At 45.5% G+C, this 17,967-nt stretch overlaps 1 protein-coding gene across 3 annotated transcripts in view; it reads left to right on the top strand.

The window, feature by feature from the left end:
- LOC141103379 (potassium channel subfamily T member 2) overlaps positions 1 to 17,967 on the top strand; it is a 2,416,326-nt gene that overhangs the window by 2,172,576 nt on the left and 225,783 nt on the right. Inside the window, exon 26 of one of the 3 annotated variants that reach the window (XM_073592889.1) lies at positions 17,058 to 17,078. The exons of the other annotated variants lie outside the window; for them this stretch is intronic. Coding sequence (XP_073448990.1) covers positions 17,058 to 17,078 — 21 coding nt within the window. The remainder of the gene's footprint in view (positions 1 to 17,057; positions 17,079 to 17,967) is intronic. 3 annotated transcript variants of the gene reach the window in all.

Genomic DNA, 17,967 nt, shown 5'->3' with positions numbered 1-17,967 from the left:
AAACCTGATGAATTAGTGTTTGGCACCTTAAAAAAGTCCTTTTAACCACTTCCCGCCCGGCCAAAAGCAGAATGACGTCCGGGAAGTGGTTCTGTTATCCTGACTGGGCGTCATATGACATCCAGCAGGATAACATGCCGGTGCGCGCCTGTGGGGGCATGCAGCGTGGCGATCCTGTGTGCAGCGTGTCAGTCTGACACCCCGCATCTCCGATCGTGATAAGAAGCCTCTGTCAGAGGCTTCTTACCACGTGATCAGCTGTGCCAAATCATAGCTGATCACAGCGTGAACCAGGAAGTGCCGGTAAACGGCATTCCTTAGTTTGCACTAACAGGGAGAGCCGATCAGAGGCTCTCCCTGTCAGAGTGGGTGGTCTTTGCTGATAATCAGCACATTGATTATCAGCACAGCCCCCTCAGATGTGCGAAAAACACTACCAATCAGTTCCCAGCATTGCCCCAATAAAAAACCCTTTAAGTGCCCACCACAGTGCCAATCTGAGCCCACCACAGTGCCAATCTGAGCCCACCACAGTGCCAATCAGTGCCCACCACAGTGCCAATCAGTGCCCAGCAGTAACACCTGTCAGTAACACATCAGTACTTCATCAGTGCTGCCCATCAGTGCCACCTGTCAATGTCAATCAGTGCCACCTGTCAGTGCCCATCACATCCACCTGTCAGTGCCCATCACACCCGCCTGTCAGTGCCCATCAGTGCTGCCTGTCAGTGCCTATCAGTGCCGCCTATCAGTGCTGCATATCAGTGCCGCCTATCAGTGCCCATCAATGCCACCTTATCAGTGCCAACTCATCAGTGCCCATCAGTGCCACCTCATCAGTGCTGTCTCATCAGTGCCCATTGTGCCGCCTCATTAGTGCCCGTCAGTGAAGGGGAAAACACAATTTTATGACAACAACTAAGAAAATAAGAAAAACTTTTTTTTTTCAAAAATGTTGGTCTTTTTTAGTTTGTTTATCAAAAAATAAAAACTCCAGAGGTGATCAAATACCCCAAAAAGAAAGCTCTATTTGTGGTAAGAAAATGATAAAAATTTTGTTTGGGTGCAGTGTTACATGACCGCGCAATTGTCATTCAAAGTGTGACAGCGCTGAAAGCTAAAAAATGTCCTGGGCAGGAAGGGGCGAAAGTGCCTGGTATTGAAGTGGTTAAGGTGCCACGCGCTAATTTCTCAGGTAGCTACCTTTTTCACAGTAAGGATGGAACTCTTTCCTCCAGATATCTTTTGGATGTACTTATCAAGATCATCCCCAAATAAACGTTATCCATGAAAAGGAACAGCTAGCATCCTCTTACAAGGGAGCTCTGCTGACATGCTTTTTAGCCATAAAATTCTGCGCATGTGCACAGACAAAAGAGGCATGCAGGAGATCTGCTGCATGGAGTCTTTAAGGACATCTTTAGCAAAGCAAAGAGCCTGAGGCAGATCTGCTTCATCCTGAACAGAATCCTCCAGTCTATTGGGCCGTCTAGCCTGATCCTTCAAGGCTTGACAGACCCCAATTACTGCTACTGTGGGTTAAATAACGGACCCTGCCAGGGTGAAGGATGCCTTTAACAAGGCTTCCAGCTTCTTTTTTGCAGGATCTTTAAAGACCTGTGCATTTTCCACTGGACAAGTTAAAGTCTTGCTCGGGAGGTATGCTCCACATTTTCATAAGATATAACAGAAAAAATCTCCATGGAGACACAAATATCCTGTCTGGGTGCTCCCAGTCGGAATATACCACCTGCTTCAAGAGTGGTTGAAAGGGAAATACCTGTGTACCCTGCTGTGGTTTCAAAGAACCCAGGGAGGATCAAGGTGTTTCGGGGAACTCTACTAGATGTAACTTAAAAGCTGTATGGACCATCTGTACAAAGATAGGGATGAGCCGAACACCCCCTGGTTCGGTTCGCAGCAGAATATGCAAACAGGCAAAAAATTTATTCGAACACGGGAACACCGTTAAAGTCTATGGGACATGAACGTGAAAAATCAAAAGTGCTAATTTTAAGGGTTAATACGCAAGTTATTTTCATAAAAAGTGTTTGGGGACCCAGGGGACACGTATCAATGCAAAACAAAGTTTTAAAAACTGAATTTTTTTTGGGAGCAGTGATTTTAATAATGCTTAAAGTGAAATAATAAAAGAGAAATCTTCCTTTAAATTTTGTACCGGGGGTTTCTATAGTATGCCTGTAAAGTGGAGCATTTTTCCCATGTTTAGAACAGTCCCCGCACAAAATGACATTTCTAAAGGAAAAAAAGTCATTTAAAACTACTAGCGGCTATAATGAATTGTCGGGTCTCGGTGATACAGAAAAAAGTGATTGAAAAAAATGGCATGGGGTCCCCCCAAAAATCCATACCAGGCCCTTTGGGTCTGGTATGAATATTAAGGGGAACCCTGAACCAAAATTAAAAAAAAAATGTTGTGGGGGCCCCCCAAAATTCCATACCAGGCCCTTCAGATTTGGTATGGATATTAAGGGGAACCCCGCGCCAAAATTAAAAAAATGGCATGGGGTCCCCCCAAAAAATTCATACCAGACCCTTATCTGAGCACGCAACCTGGCAGGCTGCAGGAAAAGAAGGGGGGACGAGAGAGCACCCCCCTCCTGAACGGTACCAGGCCAAATGCCCTCAACATGGGGAGGGTGCTTTCCCGGTGGTTGTGGGGGTCTGCGGGAGGGGGGCTTATTGGAATCTGGAAGCCGCCTTTAACAAGGGGACCCCCAGATCCCGGCCCCCTCTGAAGCCATGGGGAAGCCATGGGGAAGTCCTCGTGCGTCAGAGGGGGATGAAGTCACCTGGGTATGTCACAGTGTGGCCCCGCCTTCAGTTATAAAAGAACTGTCATTGCATTGAAGCGTCATAAGGCGGGTGCCATGGACGGCGGATCTTTTTAAATTTTTTTTCGGTCCGTCAGCGGAGCGAGAGAAGAAGATGAATGGACTTTGTGGGACATTTTTATTTTTTAATTTTTTAATAAAGGGCCAAGATGTGTCTTGTGGTTTTTTAACATTTTGACACTTTTTTTGAGAAATTGTACGGGTACAATGTACCCGTTACCATTTCAAATAGGGGGACCAGGATCTGGGGTCCCCTGGTTAAAGGGGGCTTCCAGATTCAGATAAGCCCCCTGCCTGCAGGCCCCCACAACCACCGGGCAAGGGTTGTGGGGATGAGGCCCTTGTCCCCATCAACATGGGGACAAGGTGCTTTGGGGGGCTACCCCAAAGCACCCTCCCCATGTTAAGGGCATGTGGCCTGGTACGGCTCTCTCGTCCCCCCTCTTTTCCTGTGGCCTGCCAGGTTGCATGCTCGGATAAGGGTCTGGTATAGATTTTTGGGGGGACCCCCATGCCATTTTTTTGCGCTGGGTTCCCCTTAAAATCCCCAGGTCTGGATTTTGAGGGGGGACCCCTACTTGATTTTTTTTTTTAAATTGGTGCAGGGTTCCCCTAATATCCATAGCAGAGCTGAAGGGCCTGGTATGGAATTTGGGGGAACCCCATGCAATTTTTTAACAAAATTTTGGTTCGGGGTTCCCCTTAATATTCATACCAGACCCAAAGGGCCTTGTATGGATTTTTGGGGGGACCCCATGTTGTTTTTTTCAATGACTTTTATCTATATCCCCGAGATCTGACAATTCATTATAGCCGCTAGTAGTTTTAAATGACTTTTTTTCCTTAAAAAATGTCATTTTGTGCAGGGAAAAATGCGCCACAGGCATACTATAGGCATACTATAGACACCCCCCAGGTATGACAATATAGTATATATATATATATATATATATATATATATATATAGTATATATAGTATATTTAGTATAAGCAATATTTCACTTTTACAGTTTCACTTTAAGCATTATTAAAATCAGTGCGCCCGAAAAAACTGCCGTTTTTAAAACTTTTTTTGCATTAATACATGTCCCCTGGGGCAGGACCCAGGTCCCCAAACACTTTTTATGACAATACCATGCATATAAGCCTATAAAATTAGCACTTTTGATTTCTCCCATAGACTTTTAAAGGGTGTTCTATGGCTTTTGGCCGCGAACACCCCAAATCGTTTGCTATTCGTCGAACAGGCGAACATCGGGCTCATTCTTATACAAATATGGATGAGAAGCTTTTGTGATTGAGAGGCTGATATAATCTAAGCCTCTTCAGGCTCTGAATCATTTGAGGGAGATTCCTCTGACTGGATATCAATTGCCTGACTGTCCATTACCTATTCTACCTTGTCAACCCAGTCTTGCTCCAATATAGGAGGAAAAGGGGAAGGGGGCCTGTCATGCTTCCTGTCAGTTTGTGTGACAGAAGCAATCATTCCGGCAATCTTGCCCTCTAAACCAGCCAAAGCTGATGCCAAGTCCTCTTTGGTAATAAACTCTGAGGTAGAAGTATTGGTAGCAGGCTCAACGCTGGCTCAGATTGCCCGATGTCATCCGGTCTTTCAGGTGAGGCTATTGCAACAGAGTTCCGTATAGCCTCTACAGGGCCACTGAAGGATTGGTAGCAGGCACAACGCCGACTCAGATTGCCCGGTGTCATCCGGTCTTTCAGGTGAGGCTATTGCAGCAGAGTTCCGTTTACCCTCTACAGGGGCCACTGATGGAACACATGTGCCCTTTGCTGCAGCGCTCCCCCCCCCAGGTCGTTTACTAGAAGACATGGCTTTCTGAAGCAGTGGTAACTGGCTTTGTGATACAAATACACAAGTTCCTCAGTACCACAATTCCCCCTTGGAAGAATCTTATACAATGAACTGTTCTTCCAGCTACTGCAACATCATTTAGGCTGTGTCTGTCATCATAATAGGACTCACGTGTCACCCAGGACAGACTGCTCTGTGTCCCCTCTGCCGGACAGCAACTAACTGTGCTTTTTATCCTTTAAAAAGCTTCTCTCTGCCCTCAGGGCCATGTGCATGAGCCCCTGTTCGCCCCCGAGGAGGAGAACACACAGAGTAGCACACCTATGCCCTCTAGTGGGCAAAAAAAACAACATTTTTTTTCAAAAGCTTCCCTTGGCTTGTGCAGCTCTGGGAAGAGAAACACAGAGCAGCAAACCCATGCCCTTTATTGGACAAAGCAAGCATAACAAGGAAAACTTTTTTTAAAAACATGTCAGCCTAGATACAACTGTTGCAGGAGAATAAATAATAATTGGACCCTGGTTTTTCACAGGGTGTCAGACTTACCTGTATCAGACTGACAAACCCGATACAGCAGAGGATGGCCTCCCGTACGTATCTGGTTCCCGGCCCCTGATAGAGCACACAGAAGGCACGGGAGCACAGAATGGTATGAGAGCCTGGCGGGTGGTTAGCAGGGATGAGGCCCAAAGTCCTGATGCAAGCTGGCAGGAGATGATAGGTAGGCTGTAGGTCAGCTACAGGTGCAGAGCAGGAGCAGGCAGATCCAAACACAAGCAAGGTTGGCAACAGGCAGTCAGCACAGTACAAAAGGAGCAGGCAGATACAAAGTCCAGGTCACAAGCAGGTTTGGCAGCAGGCGGTCGGCACGGTACAGAGGGGTCAGGCAGGTTCAAAGTTGGAGGCAGGCCAGGGGTCAGATGCAGGCAGATAGCAGAGCAGAGTCCAGTAAACAAGCCGGGTCACAGAGAGATCAAACAGTATACAGGAAACAGGAAGCACGGGAACAGGAAGCTGATGATCGGACAGCACCGAGCACAGCATCCCAGCAACCTAAATAGGGCAACGGGCGCCAAACACCGCGACCGCGCCGGCACGCCCAGGCGCGAGCCAGCGCGACGCGGCGCACTCCAGAGTGCCCAGCAAGTGTCCTGAATTGAGATCCTCTCTGACAGTGCCCCCTCCTTAAGGGCAGCCTCCGGATGCCCAGCCGGGCTAACCTATCCACATGGGTACTCTGAAAATCCCTTAAGAGTTCTTCAGCGTGCAAGTTGGCCTCCGGTTCCCAAGAATTGTCTTCTGGTCCATACCCCCTCCACTTGATCAAGTACTGGATTTGGTTGCGTCTCTTCCTACAATCCAAAATTGCCTCCACCTCAAACTCCTCCTCGTTGTCGATAATTACGGGTTCAGGCGGGCCAGTATTGCGACCGGAAAAAGAGTTGGGGATAACGGGTTTAAGTAGGGATACGTGAAAAACCGGATGGATTTTCAATGAATTAGGTAAGTCCAGCTCATAGGCCACATCATTGATTTTTCTCTTGACTGAAAAGGGACCCATGAACCTGGGACCTAACTTTCTCGAAGGACAAGCCATCCCTAAGTTACTGGTAGACAGCCAGACCTGATTGCCAGGTTCTAGCAATAGTTGTCCTCGCTTCTTCCTGTCATACATTTTTTTGTTGTATTCCTGGGTTCTAGCCATTGTTTCTTGCAATAGTTTGTTGTTGTTGATGAAGAAGTTCATGGTTTCAGAAACCGCGGGAATCGCACATTCAGGTAAGGAACTGGATAAAAAGGATGGGTGAAACCCATAGTTCGTAAAAAACGGTGTCTGTTTGATGGCCGAATGCACAGAGTTGTTGTATGCAAACTCGGCAATAGGCAGGAGAGAGACCCAGTCGTCTTATGAGAAGGCACTGTTCCAGCGACTGATTAGTTCTCTCCGTCTGCCCATTCGTCTGGGGGTGGTAGGCCGAAGAGAATGCCAATTCTATCTCCAGAGACCTACAGAGAGCTTTCCAGAATCTGGAGGTAAACTGAACCCCACGATCGGATACTATACTTGAGGGAACTCCGTGGAGGCGTACAATTTCCTTAATAAATATTTTTGCGGTTTCCAAAGCTGATGGGGTACCCTTCATGGGTAGAAAGTGGGCCATCTTGGACAGTCTGTCTACAATGACGAAGATGGTGGAGTAGCCTTCTGCCAACGGGAGCTCAACGATGAAGTCCATCGCAATCATTTTCCATGGCCTTTCTGGCACGGGTAAGGGCCTTAATAGCCCCCAGGCCTTCGTTCGGCTGCTCTTGCTCCGAGCGCAGGTAATACAGGACTCCACAAAGCTCTTGCAGTCGCTTACCAGCTGGGGCCACCAAAAAGTACGCTGTACAAGTTCTGTTGTTTTCAACACACCAAAATGCCCAGCCAATTTGTGGTCGTGGCAGAGTTCCAGTACAGCAATCCTCAGATCCTCTGGGACCAAGATTTTATCCTTGTATCGGAATAAGCCGTCTTGCAAGCTTACCTCGCCTTCCACAGAAGGGGACCAATTTCTTGAGGCCTATTTGATCCGGGATATAAGATCTCCCTGAAAAAGCAGAAAACTTCCAGCAGGGAGAATGGTGTCTGGAGGCAGAGATTCCCTGGAGTCATGAAACATACGGGATAATGCATCTGGTTTGGTGTTCTTGGTACCTGGCCTATACGTAATGTGGAATTGAAATCTCTAGAAGAACAGAGCCCATCTTGCCTGTCGTGGTCTCAATCTCTTGGCCGTTCTCAAATACTCAAGATTTTTATGGTCCGTGTAAATCAGAATGGGGTGAGCGGCCCCCTCCAATAGGTAGCGCCACTCTTCAAGTGCGGCTTTAATGGCCAGCAACTCACGATCTCCTACATCGTAATTTTTTTCTGCATCAGAAAGTTTTCGTGAGAAGAAGGATGAAGGAGAGCCTTGGCACCTTGCCGCTGAGACATTACTGCCCCTACCGCGAACTCCGATGCGTCCACCTCAAGGACAAACGACAAGGCAGGGTCTGGGTGCTTCAGGACAGAAGCAGAAGTAAAAAGTTCCTTGAGTTTATCAAAGGCTGCCTGCGCCTGAGGAGACCAACAGAATCGATTTCCCTGTTTCGTCAGTTCTGTGATGGGGGCGATTATAGTAGAAAAACTCCTTATAAATTTCCGATAAAACCGACAAAGCGTTGGACCCCTTTTTTATCGGAGGGAGCGGGCCAGTCCAGAATAGCTGCAACCTTTTGCGGGTCCATTTTAACACCATCGGTAGAGATGATTAGGCCAAGGAACTGAATGCACTGGAGCTCAAAATCGCATTTGTCCAATTTAGCATAGAGTCCATGCTGCCTGAGCCGGGTTAACACATTCCTGACATGCCTGCGATGTTCGGTAACAGAAGAGGAGAAGATTGAAATATCGTCCAGGTATACGATAACATATAAATCCAGGAGGTCACGAAAAATGTCATTTACGAAATGTTGAAAAGTTGCCGGTGCGTAGCACAGGCCGAAGGGCATGACGAGGTATTCAAAATGTCCGAACCTGGTACGGAAGGCTGTTTTCCACTCATCCCCCTCTCTGATGCGAATCAAGTTATAGGCCCCACGGAGGTCGAGTTTGGTAAATATTTTTGCTGAACCCAATCTTTGGAACAGCTCTGGCACAAGAGGTAAGGGATAGCGATTTTTGATGGTCACCTTGTTGAGTTCTCTATAATCGATGCAGGGACGTAGCGAGTGGTCCTTTTTCTCGACAAAAAAGATGCCTGCCCCGGCTGGTGATGTTGAAGGACGGATAAAGCCTCTCTTAAGATTTTCATCGATATACACCTTGAGAGTACCCAGCTCCTGCTCTGTTAAAGGACATATTCTCCCAAAAGGAACTTTAGATCCAGGCAACAACTCAATAGGACAGTCGTAGGGTCTATGAGGTGGAAGGGTCTCAGCCCCTTTTTTGCTAAAGACATCGGAGAAGTCCTGGTAAGGGATGGGAATCGCCTGCTGCGATTCCGTGTCGGTGTTCAGACACAAGAGTTGACTGGGTTTTGCAGGAGTTCTGTGCAAACAGTGCTGTTGGCAGTAACTGGAAGAGAACTTGACTTCCCCAGAAACCCAATCGATACTGGGGTTATGCGCCTGCAACCAAGGCATTCCTAGAATAATAGGGAAGAGTGGTGAAGAAATGGCGTCCAGCCGGAGAAATTCCTGATGACAGGTGTTCATGGTGGCTAGCAGTGGGATGGTTTCATAGGGGACCGGACCAGAGCTGAGGGTGGAACCATCCGCGAGATAGACAGCAAGTCCCTGCGATTTTGTCCGGAGAGGGATACGGTGTTGAGTCGCAAAGGTGAGATCAATGAAGCAACTGCACGCTCCTGAGTCAATGATGACCGGGGTAAGCAGATCCTGTCCTGGAAGCTGGAGGGTAATGGAGAGAGCCAGATGGTTAGCAAGGTTAGGCAAGGCAGGTGCGATTTTAGAAGTAGCTGAAAGAGACTTACGTGTCTTATTTGGGCAAGATCTCACGTAGTGACCTGATTCCCCGCAGTACATGCATAAGTTGTTGACCCGTCGACGTTGTCGTTCTTCGGGAGTGAGGGATGGGCGGAGAAGCCCCAGTTGCATCGGTTCAGAAGTGTCAAGGGCTGAGGCAGCCGGTACCTGAAGGCTTTGGCCTACGGAGCTGGTAGCACTAGGGACCTTGGGGAGGACCCAAGTGGGGCGGAACTGGTTGACCGACCTCTCGGAACGACACTCTCTCAAGCGCCCATCAATCTGCACTGACAGGTTAATAAGGTCTTTAAGAGTTTGGGGTACACCTACCCGTGCCAGCTCGTCTTTGAGCGAATCGGATAATCCTAAGCGGAATTGGTATCGCAGGGCCACATCATTCCATTCAGTGTCTGAACTCCAACACCTAAATTCCAGAAAGTCTTCTGCAGGCCTGCGCCCCTGTTGTAGGGTGTGTAAGGCGGATTCAGCCGTGGCTTTTAACTGAGGGTCCTCATACAATTGAGACATGGCAGTAAAGAAGGTATCCAGATTATCCAAGCAGACTGACTTTTGCTCCAGGAGACAGGGGGGCCCAGGCCCAGGCCTGTGGTTCTCCAGATAGAAGAGAGATGACAAAACCCACCCTGGTTGCTTCCAAGGAGAAGGTGCGTGGTTGCAAGGCGAAGTACAGTTCGCAAGCGTTACGAAATGCTCGATACTTGTTGCGCTCTCCGGTAAACCTTTCGGGTGTAGGGACCCTGGGTTCGGGAGGTAGCATAACCACTGAGGGTGCAGGTGAGAGCCCGGTAGCAGAAGCACCTTGCGGGTTAGCAGGTGAGGATAGCACCTGAACTCGTTCCTCCAGTCTGGTATAACCTTCTTAAAGGCTCTTCACAGCCTGCGTGAGACCCACCAGGTGTCTGCATAGCTCCTCCATGGAAGAGGTCCTCTGCTCGGGCTCGGACATGGCTGTCCGATACTGTCAGACTTACCCGTATCAGACTGACGAACCCGATATAGCAGAGGATGGCCTCCCGTACGTATCTGGTTCCCGGCCCCTGATAGAGCACACAGAAGGCACGGGAGCACAGAATGGTATGAGAGCCTGGCGGGTGGTTAGCAGGGATGAGGCCCAAAGTCCTGATGCAAGCTGGCAGGAGATGATAGGTAGGCTGTAGGTCAGCTACAGGTGCAGAGCAGGAGCAGGCAGATCCAAACACAAGCAAGGTTGGCAACAGGCAGTCAGCACGGTACAAAAGGAGCAGGCAGATACAAAGTCCAGGTCACAAGCAGGTTTGGCAGCAGGCGGTCGGCACGGTACAGAGGGGTCAGGCAGGTTCAAAGTCGGAGGCAGGCCAGGGGTCAGATGCAGGCGGATAGCAGAGCAGAGTCCAGTAAACAAGCCGGGTCACAGAGAGATCAAACAGTACACAAGAAGCAGGAAGCACGGGAACAGGAAGCTGATGATCGGACAGCACCGAGCACAGCATCCCAGCAACCTAAATAGGGCAACCGGCGCCAAACACCGCGACCGCGCCGGCACACCCAGGTGCACGCCCAGGCGCGCCAGCGCGAGCCAGCGCGACGCGGCACACTCCAGAGTGCCCAGCAAGTGTCCTGAACCGAGATCCTCTCTGTCACAGGGCCACTTACCACTCCTGCTGCAGGACAATAACCTAAGCCAGAAGTCCAGCCTTCACCCATTGTGGCGGGTTCTGTCACACGGACCTTCAAGGACTGGGTACCCTTTTAGTATGAAGGTCCACTCCCTTAGACCTGTACAGCACCCTGCAGGAATGTCTTAGCGCTGTGGTGTCTAGGATTCCACTACGCAGGGTCCAGCACCCGAAGGTTGCATTACAGGCAAAACCTCATTGTTGATCCTTTAATCTTCTTAAGGAGGCTCGGGTACCATTTATCTTAGCATAGTAGCTTTTTTAAATGGATCCGATCTAGAAATGCTGTCCCTTGATTTTTAGGAACCTGTGCGGGATTACAGCATGGAAACTCACAAAGAGCTCAACAAATGACCATCCAACATTTTAGACACTGGCGAAAAAACTGGATTACTTCCTCTATGTGAAGGGTTATATAGGGGATCACTTCTGGTTTTTGGTTATTCTACCAGTGTCCATTCACCTATAGGTGGCGCATGACCCAGGTAGTAATGTATATGGCTGCTCTGTGTCCTGTGATGTACAAGAAAGAAAAAACTTTGATAAAACAGCTGAAAGACTACAGTCTGAAAAGACAGGCATTTGCAATGTATTTATAATGTGTTTAGTCTGTGTTATTCATATAATTTTGTGCATTTACTGAGCTATACATTCACAATAACTACATATAGACTAAAAATATAGAGGATTAGCAGTAAGGAGCTATCTGACTTCAAAATGACCTTAACTTATCACGTACAATAACCCTAAGTGAATAAAAAAAAATGATCATGTTAAGCAAAGATTGTTGTTGAAGAGAAACAGAATGTGAGAAGATGTGAGTGATAATTACAGTGAGGGAGTGCTAAGAAATAACTAAAAGAAAAAAAAGGGGAGAAAGTTGCCTACACACTATTTCTGTATCAGGTTTAAAATATCCATAAGGCCCATGTTTGTTATCACACCAAAGACATAAAAGCTGTAAAAAGACTAAATTAGCAAACTACTCTACTGCAAAGAAAACACCCACGGTAAATCGCTATTCACAAGAGAAAATAAAGAAAATCTAAGTCGTCCTTAAAGCTGAACTAAATACACGTATTATTATGAGGCTAGGTTCACATCTACACAGGTTGCAGTTGATAAATTTTTCCAATGTGTTTTGTGGTGTATTTTGCATTTTTTAACATTTGTTTGTGATGATTTTGATAAAGTAGCATCAAAGTAGTCGAGGAACCTTTATGTGTCCAAAGTCGCATGTTAGGGATAGGGTTAAGGAATAGTGTTAAATGTTAGGGACTAAGGTTAGGGTTAATGTTAGGGTTAGGGATAAGGGCTAGGGTTAGGGTTAAATGTTAGGGTTAACATTAAGGGCTAGGGTTAGGGTTAGAGTTAGATTTAGGGTTAGAGTTAGGGTTAGGGGTAATCATTAGGGTTAGGGTTTGAGTTCGAAAGCGGTAATCAGTAGAGTTGGGATTAGGGTAAGCGGTAATTGTTAGTGTTAGCGTTTTAACACTAACAATTACCACTAATCCTAACACTAACAATTACTACTAAATCTAACCCTATTTCTAACCCTAGCCCTTAACCCTAACATTTATACCTAACCCTAGCCTGTAACCCTAACCCTAGTCCTTAAACCTAACATTTAACTCTAACCCTAACCCTTAACCCAAACTCTAACATTTGATCCTAACCCTTGCCCTTAATCCTAACCAGCCATTATCCCTAACTAGGGATAGGTGAACAGTTTGCCCTGAGCATTAGTTCAGGCTGAACATTTGCCCGTTTGGCCGTTCGCTGAACACCCTGTAATGCACTGAGCACTGCACAGTGCATTCTGCACCCAATCAGGGCACAGTGTAAGCTGGTTATCCTTAACAACCGATGAGTCATCAGCTGTCAATGGGTTTCCCCCTGACAGCTGAACATTAAAAAAAAAGGCGTTGGGTCCCCCTAGTCCATACCAGGCCCTTCAGATCTGGTATAGATTTGGAGGGCAACCCCACGGCAGCATGTAAAAAAAAAAAATAGAGTGGACCCCCCAATATCCATACCAAACTCTTATCTGGGCATGCAGCCTGGCAGGTCAGGAAATGGGGGATGAGCAAGCATCCCCCTACTGAACTTGCTGAACTATACCAGGTCACAAGCCCTCAACATGGGGGGGTGGGCGCTTTGGGGCAGGGGGGCTCTGCCCCCACTGCCGCAAAGCACCTTGTCCCCATGTTAATGGGGACAAGGGACTCATCCCCACAACTGTGGCCGGTGGTTGTGGGGGTTTGCGGGCGGAGGGCTTATTGGAATCTGAAAGCCCCCTTTAACAAGAGGGCCCCCAGATCCCAGCCCCCTCCTATGTGAATGAGTATTGGGTACATAGTATCCCTACCCATTCACCAAAAAGTGTCAAAAAGTAATAAACACAAGTTTTTGACAATTCCTTTATTAAAAAATAAAAAAACTATGTCCCTCAATGTAATCCATCATCAATCACGCCGTCTGCCGACCCAAAAAAAACAAAAAATGCTCCCGCCTTTTGGGAGGCCTCCCGTCGAATGCCTGCTCTGCGTTTTTACATTTCTTATATAGGTAAGGGGCAGGGGCCATCTGGCCACGTCACCCGGTCACCCCCCCTGACATCACATGCCCAGCATGCACCAGTCCATGACATCAGAAAGGGGGGCCGTGCCACCAGGTGACTATATAAGAAGTGTCAAAGCGCAGAGCCGGCCTTTAGCGTTAGGCCTCCCACTAGGCGGGTGCGTTTTAATTTTTTTGTTTTTGCGGGTCAGCGGGTGGCGTGATTGACAATGGAATTACATCCCACTAGGGCCTCCCACTAGGCGGGAGCATTTTAATTTTTTTTTGTTTTTGCGGGTCAGAGGGTGGCGTGATTGACAATGGAATTAAATAGAGGGATGTTTATTACTTTTTGACACTTTGACAATGTACCCAATACTCAATCACATGGGGGGTGGAGATCTGAGCCCTCTGCCCCAAAGCACCCACCCCCGTTGATGTGGCCTGGTATTGTTCGGGGAGGGACGCTCGCTCACCCCCCCCTTTCCTGACCTGCCAGGCTGTATGCTTGGATAGTGGTCTTGTATGGATTTTGGAGAACCCTACACCGTTTAAAATAAAAAAAAAAAAAGTCTTTATTTTTTCAATATCCAAGTGTCGGCAATTGCAACCGTGAGTCATTTTAAATGGGATTTGACTTGTTTCTTTAGAAATGTCATTTTTGCTGCATTGTTGTGACCAGTGTCCTGAAACTTGCATTTTTGTGGCTCCATTGAAGTCTATTACACGCAGAATGCAATCTGCTGTGGGAAAAAAGTCCCCGATCCTTTTCAAAAAAATGCACTGGCTCAAAATGCACAGATGTGAACTAGATCCATATTAAACCATGTTAAAAACCATGTTAAATGAACTGTAGTGCATTTCTGCAAAGCAAACTAAAAACATAGGTGTGAACCAAGGGTGAAGGGACTGTTTTACATGCCAAAGGATTTGTATGTTTGTCCATGCAGTCCTAAGATCTACAAAGCTCTGCCTTGCAATTCAGGAGACCTATATTTTTCTCTGATACAATCTCCTTTAGATTTACCAAATTTATATAATAGGAGGAAACACCTATCTAGCCAATCACTCTATATCCATTTAGGCAGGCCCTTGCACTACATAATTAATGGCAGATCTAAAAGAGATTGTACAATCTGTATAGTGTATGGCCACCTTTATACACCTAAAATTATTAGTTGTGCTTTCAGTGCCATTAATTGATAACAACACACTAAACACAGAAGCAAACACACATTTTACCATGTGAAAAATCTAGTGGCAAATGCTGCAAAACGCACAGTAAAAAACACACAACCCACAAAACGCCAACATGTCCCATTAACCACATATAGCACAGCCCATTTAAATCAACGGGCTGCCCTATGCGTGTCATAGGAAAAACGAGCCACAAAATGTGCGCTCCCACTATGCTAGATGTGAATGGGGCTTGAAAGTAAAATTTGTGCAATAACACAAAAACAATGAAGCTCCATTCACATCTGTGTGTTTCCTTGCATTTCAGAAATGCACTGCACCAAAAATCACAATAAAAAATGCACCAAGCTCCACTTTAAAAAAAAGTTCTGAAGCTTCTTTGGGGTGATTGCTGTGTGTAGGGCAGCCCATTCAGGTGGATGGGCTGCCCTATGTGTGATGAGTGAAAATGCTCCAAAATGCCTTCCCACCTCGCTGAAAAAAAAAGAGTTGTGAACGGGGCTTGACAGCTGAGTGTCCACTCCCTGCTATGAACTTGTATAAAGATGGCCATACACTATGCAATCTGATTGTATATTGTGTATTTAGTGAGAAAGGTGACCACTGATTGATTGAATTTCATTTAAAAATGTGCAGCTAGGAGTGGGAGGGTTGATGATGCAGGGTGTGTGCTAATGAGGTCAGCTGGTCAACTCCTTCCTGTCTCATGACCTAAAGTCTGTAAGAAAGTAAGACAGAAGCAATAGATACATTTGGAAACATGGATGGAGGACAGTAAGGTATGTGTCTGTAGATTTTATGTAAAGCTTTGATATTTTTGCAAAAAAAGTACATTGATGCTATACTGGTACATATGGGAGCTGGAATTTAGAAAAAAAAGGTGAACTTATCCTTTAAATAGGGCACCTCCTGCGTTGAGAACCAGCAAGGGGTGTGTGGCCTGACAGCTAATGGGAGCAGCTAGGAGTCTGAGAAAACTCATTAATGCTCAACTGATGAGTGAAGCTAGGAAGGCTGCCTAACACCTTAGAATGGACCAGATTGTATGCAATATTTGTATCTGCCTTAAGATAATTGTGTCCAGCCAGATACATTTGGTTAAGTCTCCCTATGGAGGTGGCCAGTGGAATTGCAGGCTGTTATAACTGTTTCACAACCCTAGGAAAAGTAAAAAAATCTGCGCTAATAAATTACTTCAAAGTATACAATCTAAGCAGCAAAATCTTCTGTGAGACATATACAGAGAAAACCAACCATAAAAAATATTTAGGATTGTGCTAATCAATCAAAAAAAAGTGCTCTTTTTAGATTTTGGACTTTACAATGAGGATTGGTTTTGGCTCATAATATGGCTGACTGAGACTCAGATTGAGGCCTGGTGTTGTATGATATGTAATGATCCAGATCGAGGCTTGGCTATTTGTGCAATGTATAAAGTGTGGTGACTCAGGATGCTGCCCGTGCCCCTGGACGACGTAACCTATGACAAAACGCATAAGACAATGCGAAGTACTGACATCACCAATCCCACACGTGTCCTAGAAGGACGGGTTCTATTTTGTTTGTGTGCCGGCCGACACACTAAAACCAAAGGTGCATTTTATCTGTGGATGCTGTAAGTGCATTATTTTTGACTTCAAGAAATTTTATAAGGATTTTACACCATATGGAGCATTTTGTTTTTTTGGAGATATTCTCACTTATAACATGGTGCCAAGGGGTGATCCTGTCTAGGAGAATAACCGGATCTGGAGAAAGGCCTTGGCTGGGCTAATGCCATAAGTGCAAGCAATCCCTTGTAATGAGAGATCAACAGGAGATGTAAGCAAGCTTTTTAGCTGTTGGGGGAGGCACTGATGTTCAGATCACTACAAGGTGGTGGATGATGAAGAGTTAGACCAGGAATTTTATTCAATTTACTATCACATCACTTGTGGACTGTTTACAATTATTTTCACTTATATTTTTTTTGATAGATTGCGTGATCCTATATATTTTTTATGTTTCACAACCCTGTTTTACATCCATCAAAAAAGGGTCTCATTCTGGTCAGCGATTCGCCATGCATGTGATCCTTAACTCTGCATTATTCCTTTTCCCAAATATTAAATTAAAATTATTCTCTTCTACAATGAGATATTTTTAGAGTGGCTGTAAAAAAAGAACTGAGGTAGAAAAGATTTGTGGATTTGTTTTCCTCAAAAAACTAGATCCAAAGAAACACAATAGCAAGAAGGTAACCTTTGCACTTTTATATATATAGATTTATAGTGACAGAAATACTTGTTTTAGGGTATTTCTATTCCCTTGCATACATTCAGCCACCCTATGTCTCTTTTTTTGTATGTTTGTGCTATATAAAATGACCTGTACCCTTTGTTCTTGTCTTACCTACTGTTGTTAAACAAGTTCTCTTTATCTGTTTTCTTTTTCCCATGTCAGTCTCGAGAAACCGCATCTCAAGTAAGTTTGTCCTCATTATCCCAGTGTTGTCTTTTATTCTATAGTTTATTAACACCATGAAGTGATAAAAAATATATCAGTATACATTGCTCAAATTAATGCATTTTACTGTTTAATGACTGGAGAATAATTCTTGCATATGTGTATGGTCAATAGTTTTTCTCCATAACTATTACGCTATAGGATCTTTGACAAATAAACGATATCACCTATTGCTTTTCAAAGGTCACAAGCAGCTTGGCAGGATAATAAAATTGGTCATAGAACCAAAAACATTCAACAAATAGTTAAATGTCAGGAGACAAACTAAACCCCTAGACCTCCAAACCAACTTCAGTCCTTTTGATTGCCATATGGATATACAGGCTTGTATGCTGCAAGAATACAACATTTGTTTATGCTAATATCCGTTCTTATCAGTTATATCCTGGTAATATTTATCACATGAAACTTTTCAGCTTGGCCTAGCTACTTCTAGTTTGTCTGATTTTTCGTGTAAGTTGATTTTAGGGCACTCCTTTATTTTTCGGTATAGTGTGACGATAATGGTAGACTATCTCTAGGGCATGAAATATTGAATGCCTTGGTTAGTTAGTATCACCAAAGTAAATGTGATTCAGTGGTCACAAATGTGATTCAGTGGTTTCACAAACTGAAAATACTATTTAATACATTTTTTTTTGTTTCAATATGTTTTTAAATACATGTTTAAATTTGCAAAGGAAACTCAACCGTGCATCCATGTCCCCATGCTTTATCTTGTTGAGAAATCACTTTAAAAAACACTCCCCCTAGCATTTCTAGCCACAGCCATCATGAGTAAGGGCAGATGATTGATATAATATTTGCTTCCTGGAATTCATCTGCTCTTATCTCAGTCATGCAGGCA

Source organism: Aquarana catesbeiana, linkage group LG07 (genome assembly GCF_042186555.1).
Source record: "Aquarana catesbeiana isolate 2022-GZ linkage group LG07, ASM4218655v1, whole genome shotgun sequence".
Lineage (NCBI taxonomy): Eukaryota > Metazoa > Chordata > Amphibia > Anura > Ranidae > Aquarana > Aquarana catesbeiana.
The sequence above is the reverse complement of the archived record's forward strand: the minus strand, read 5'-3'. Positions and strand labels throughout refer to the sequence as shown.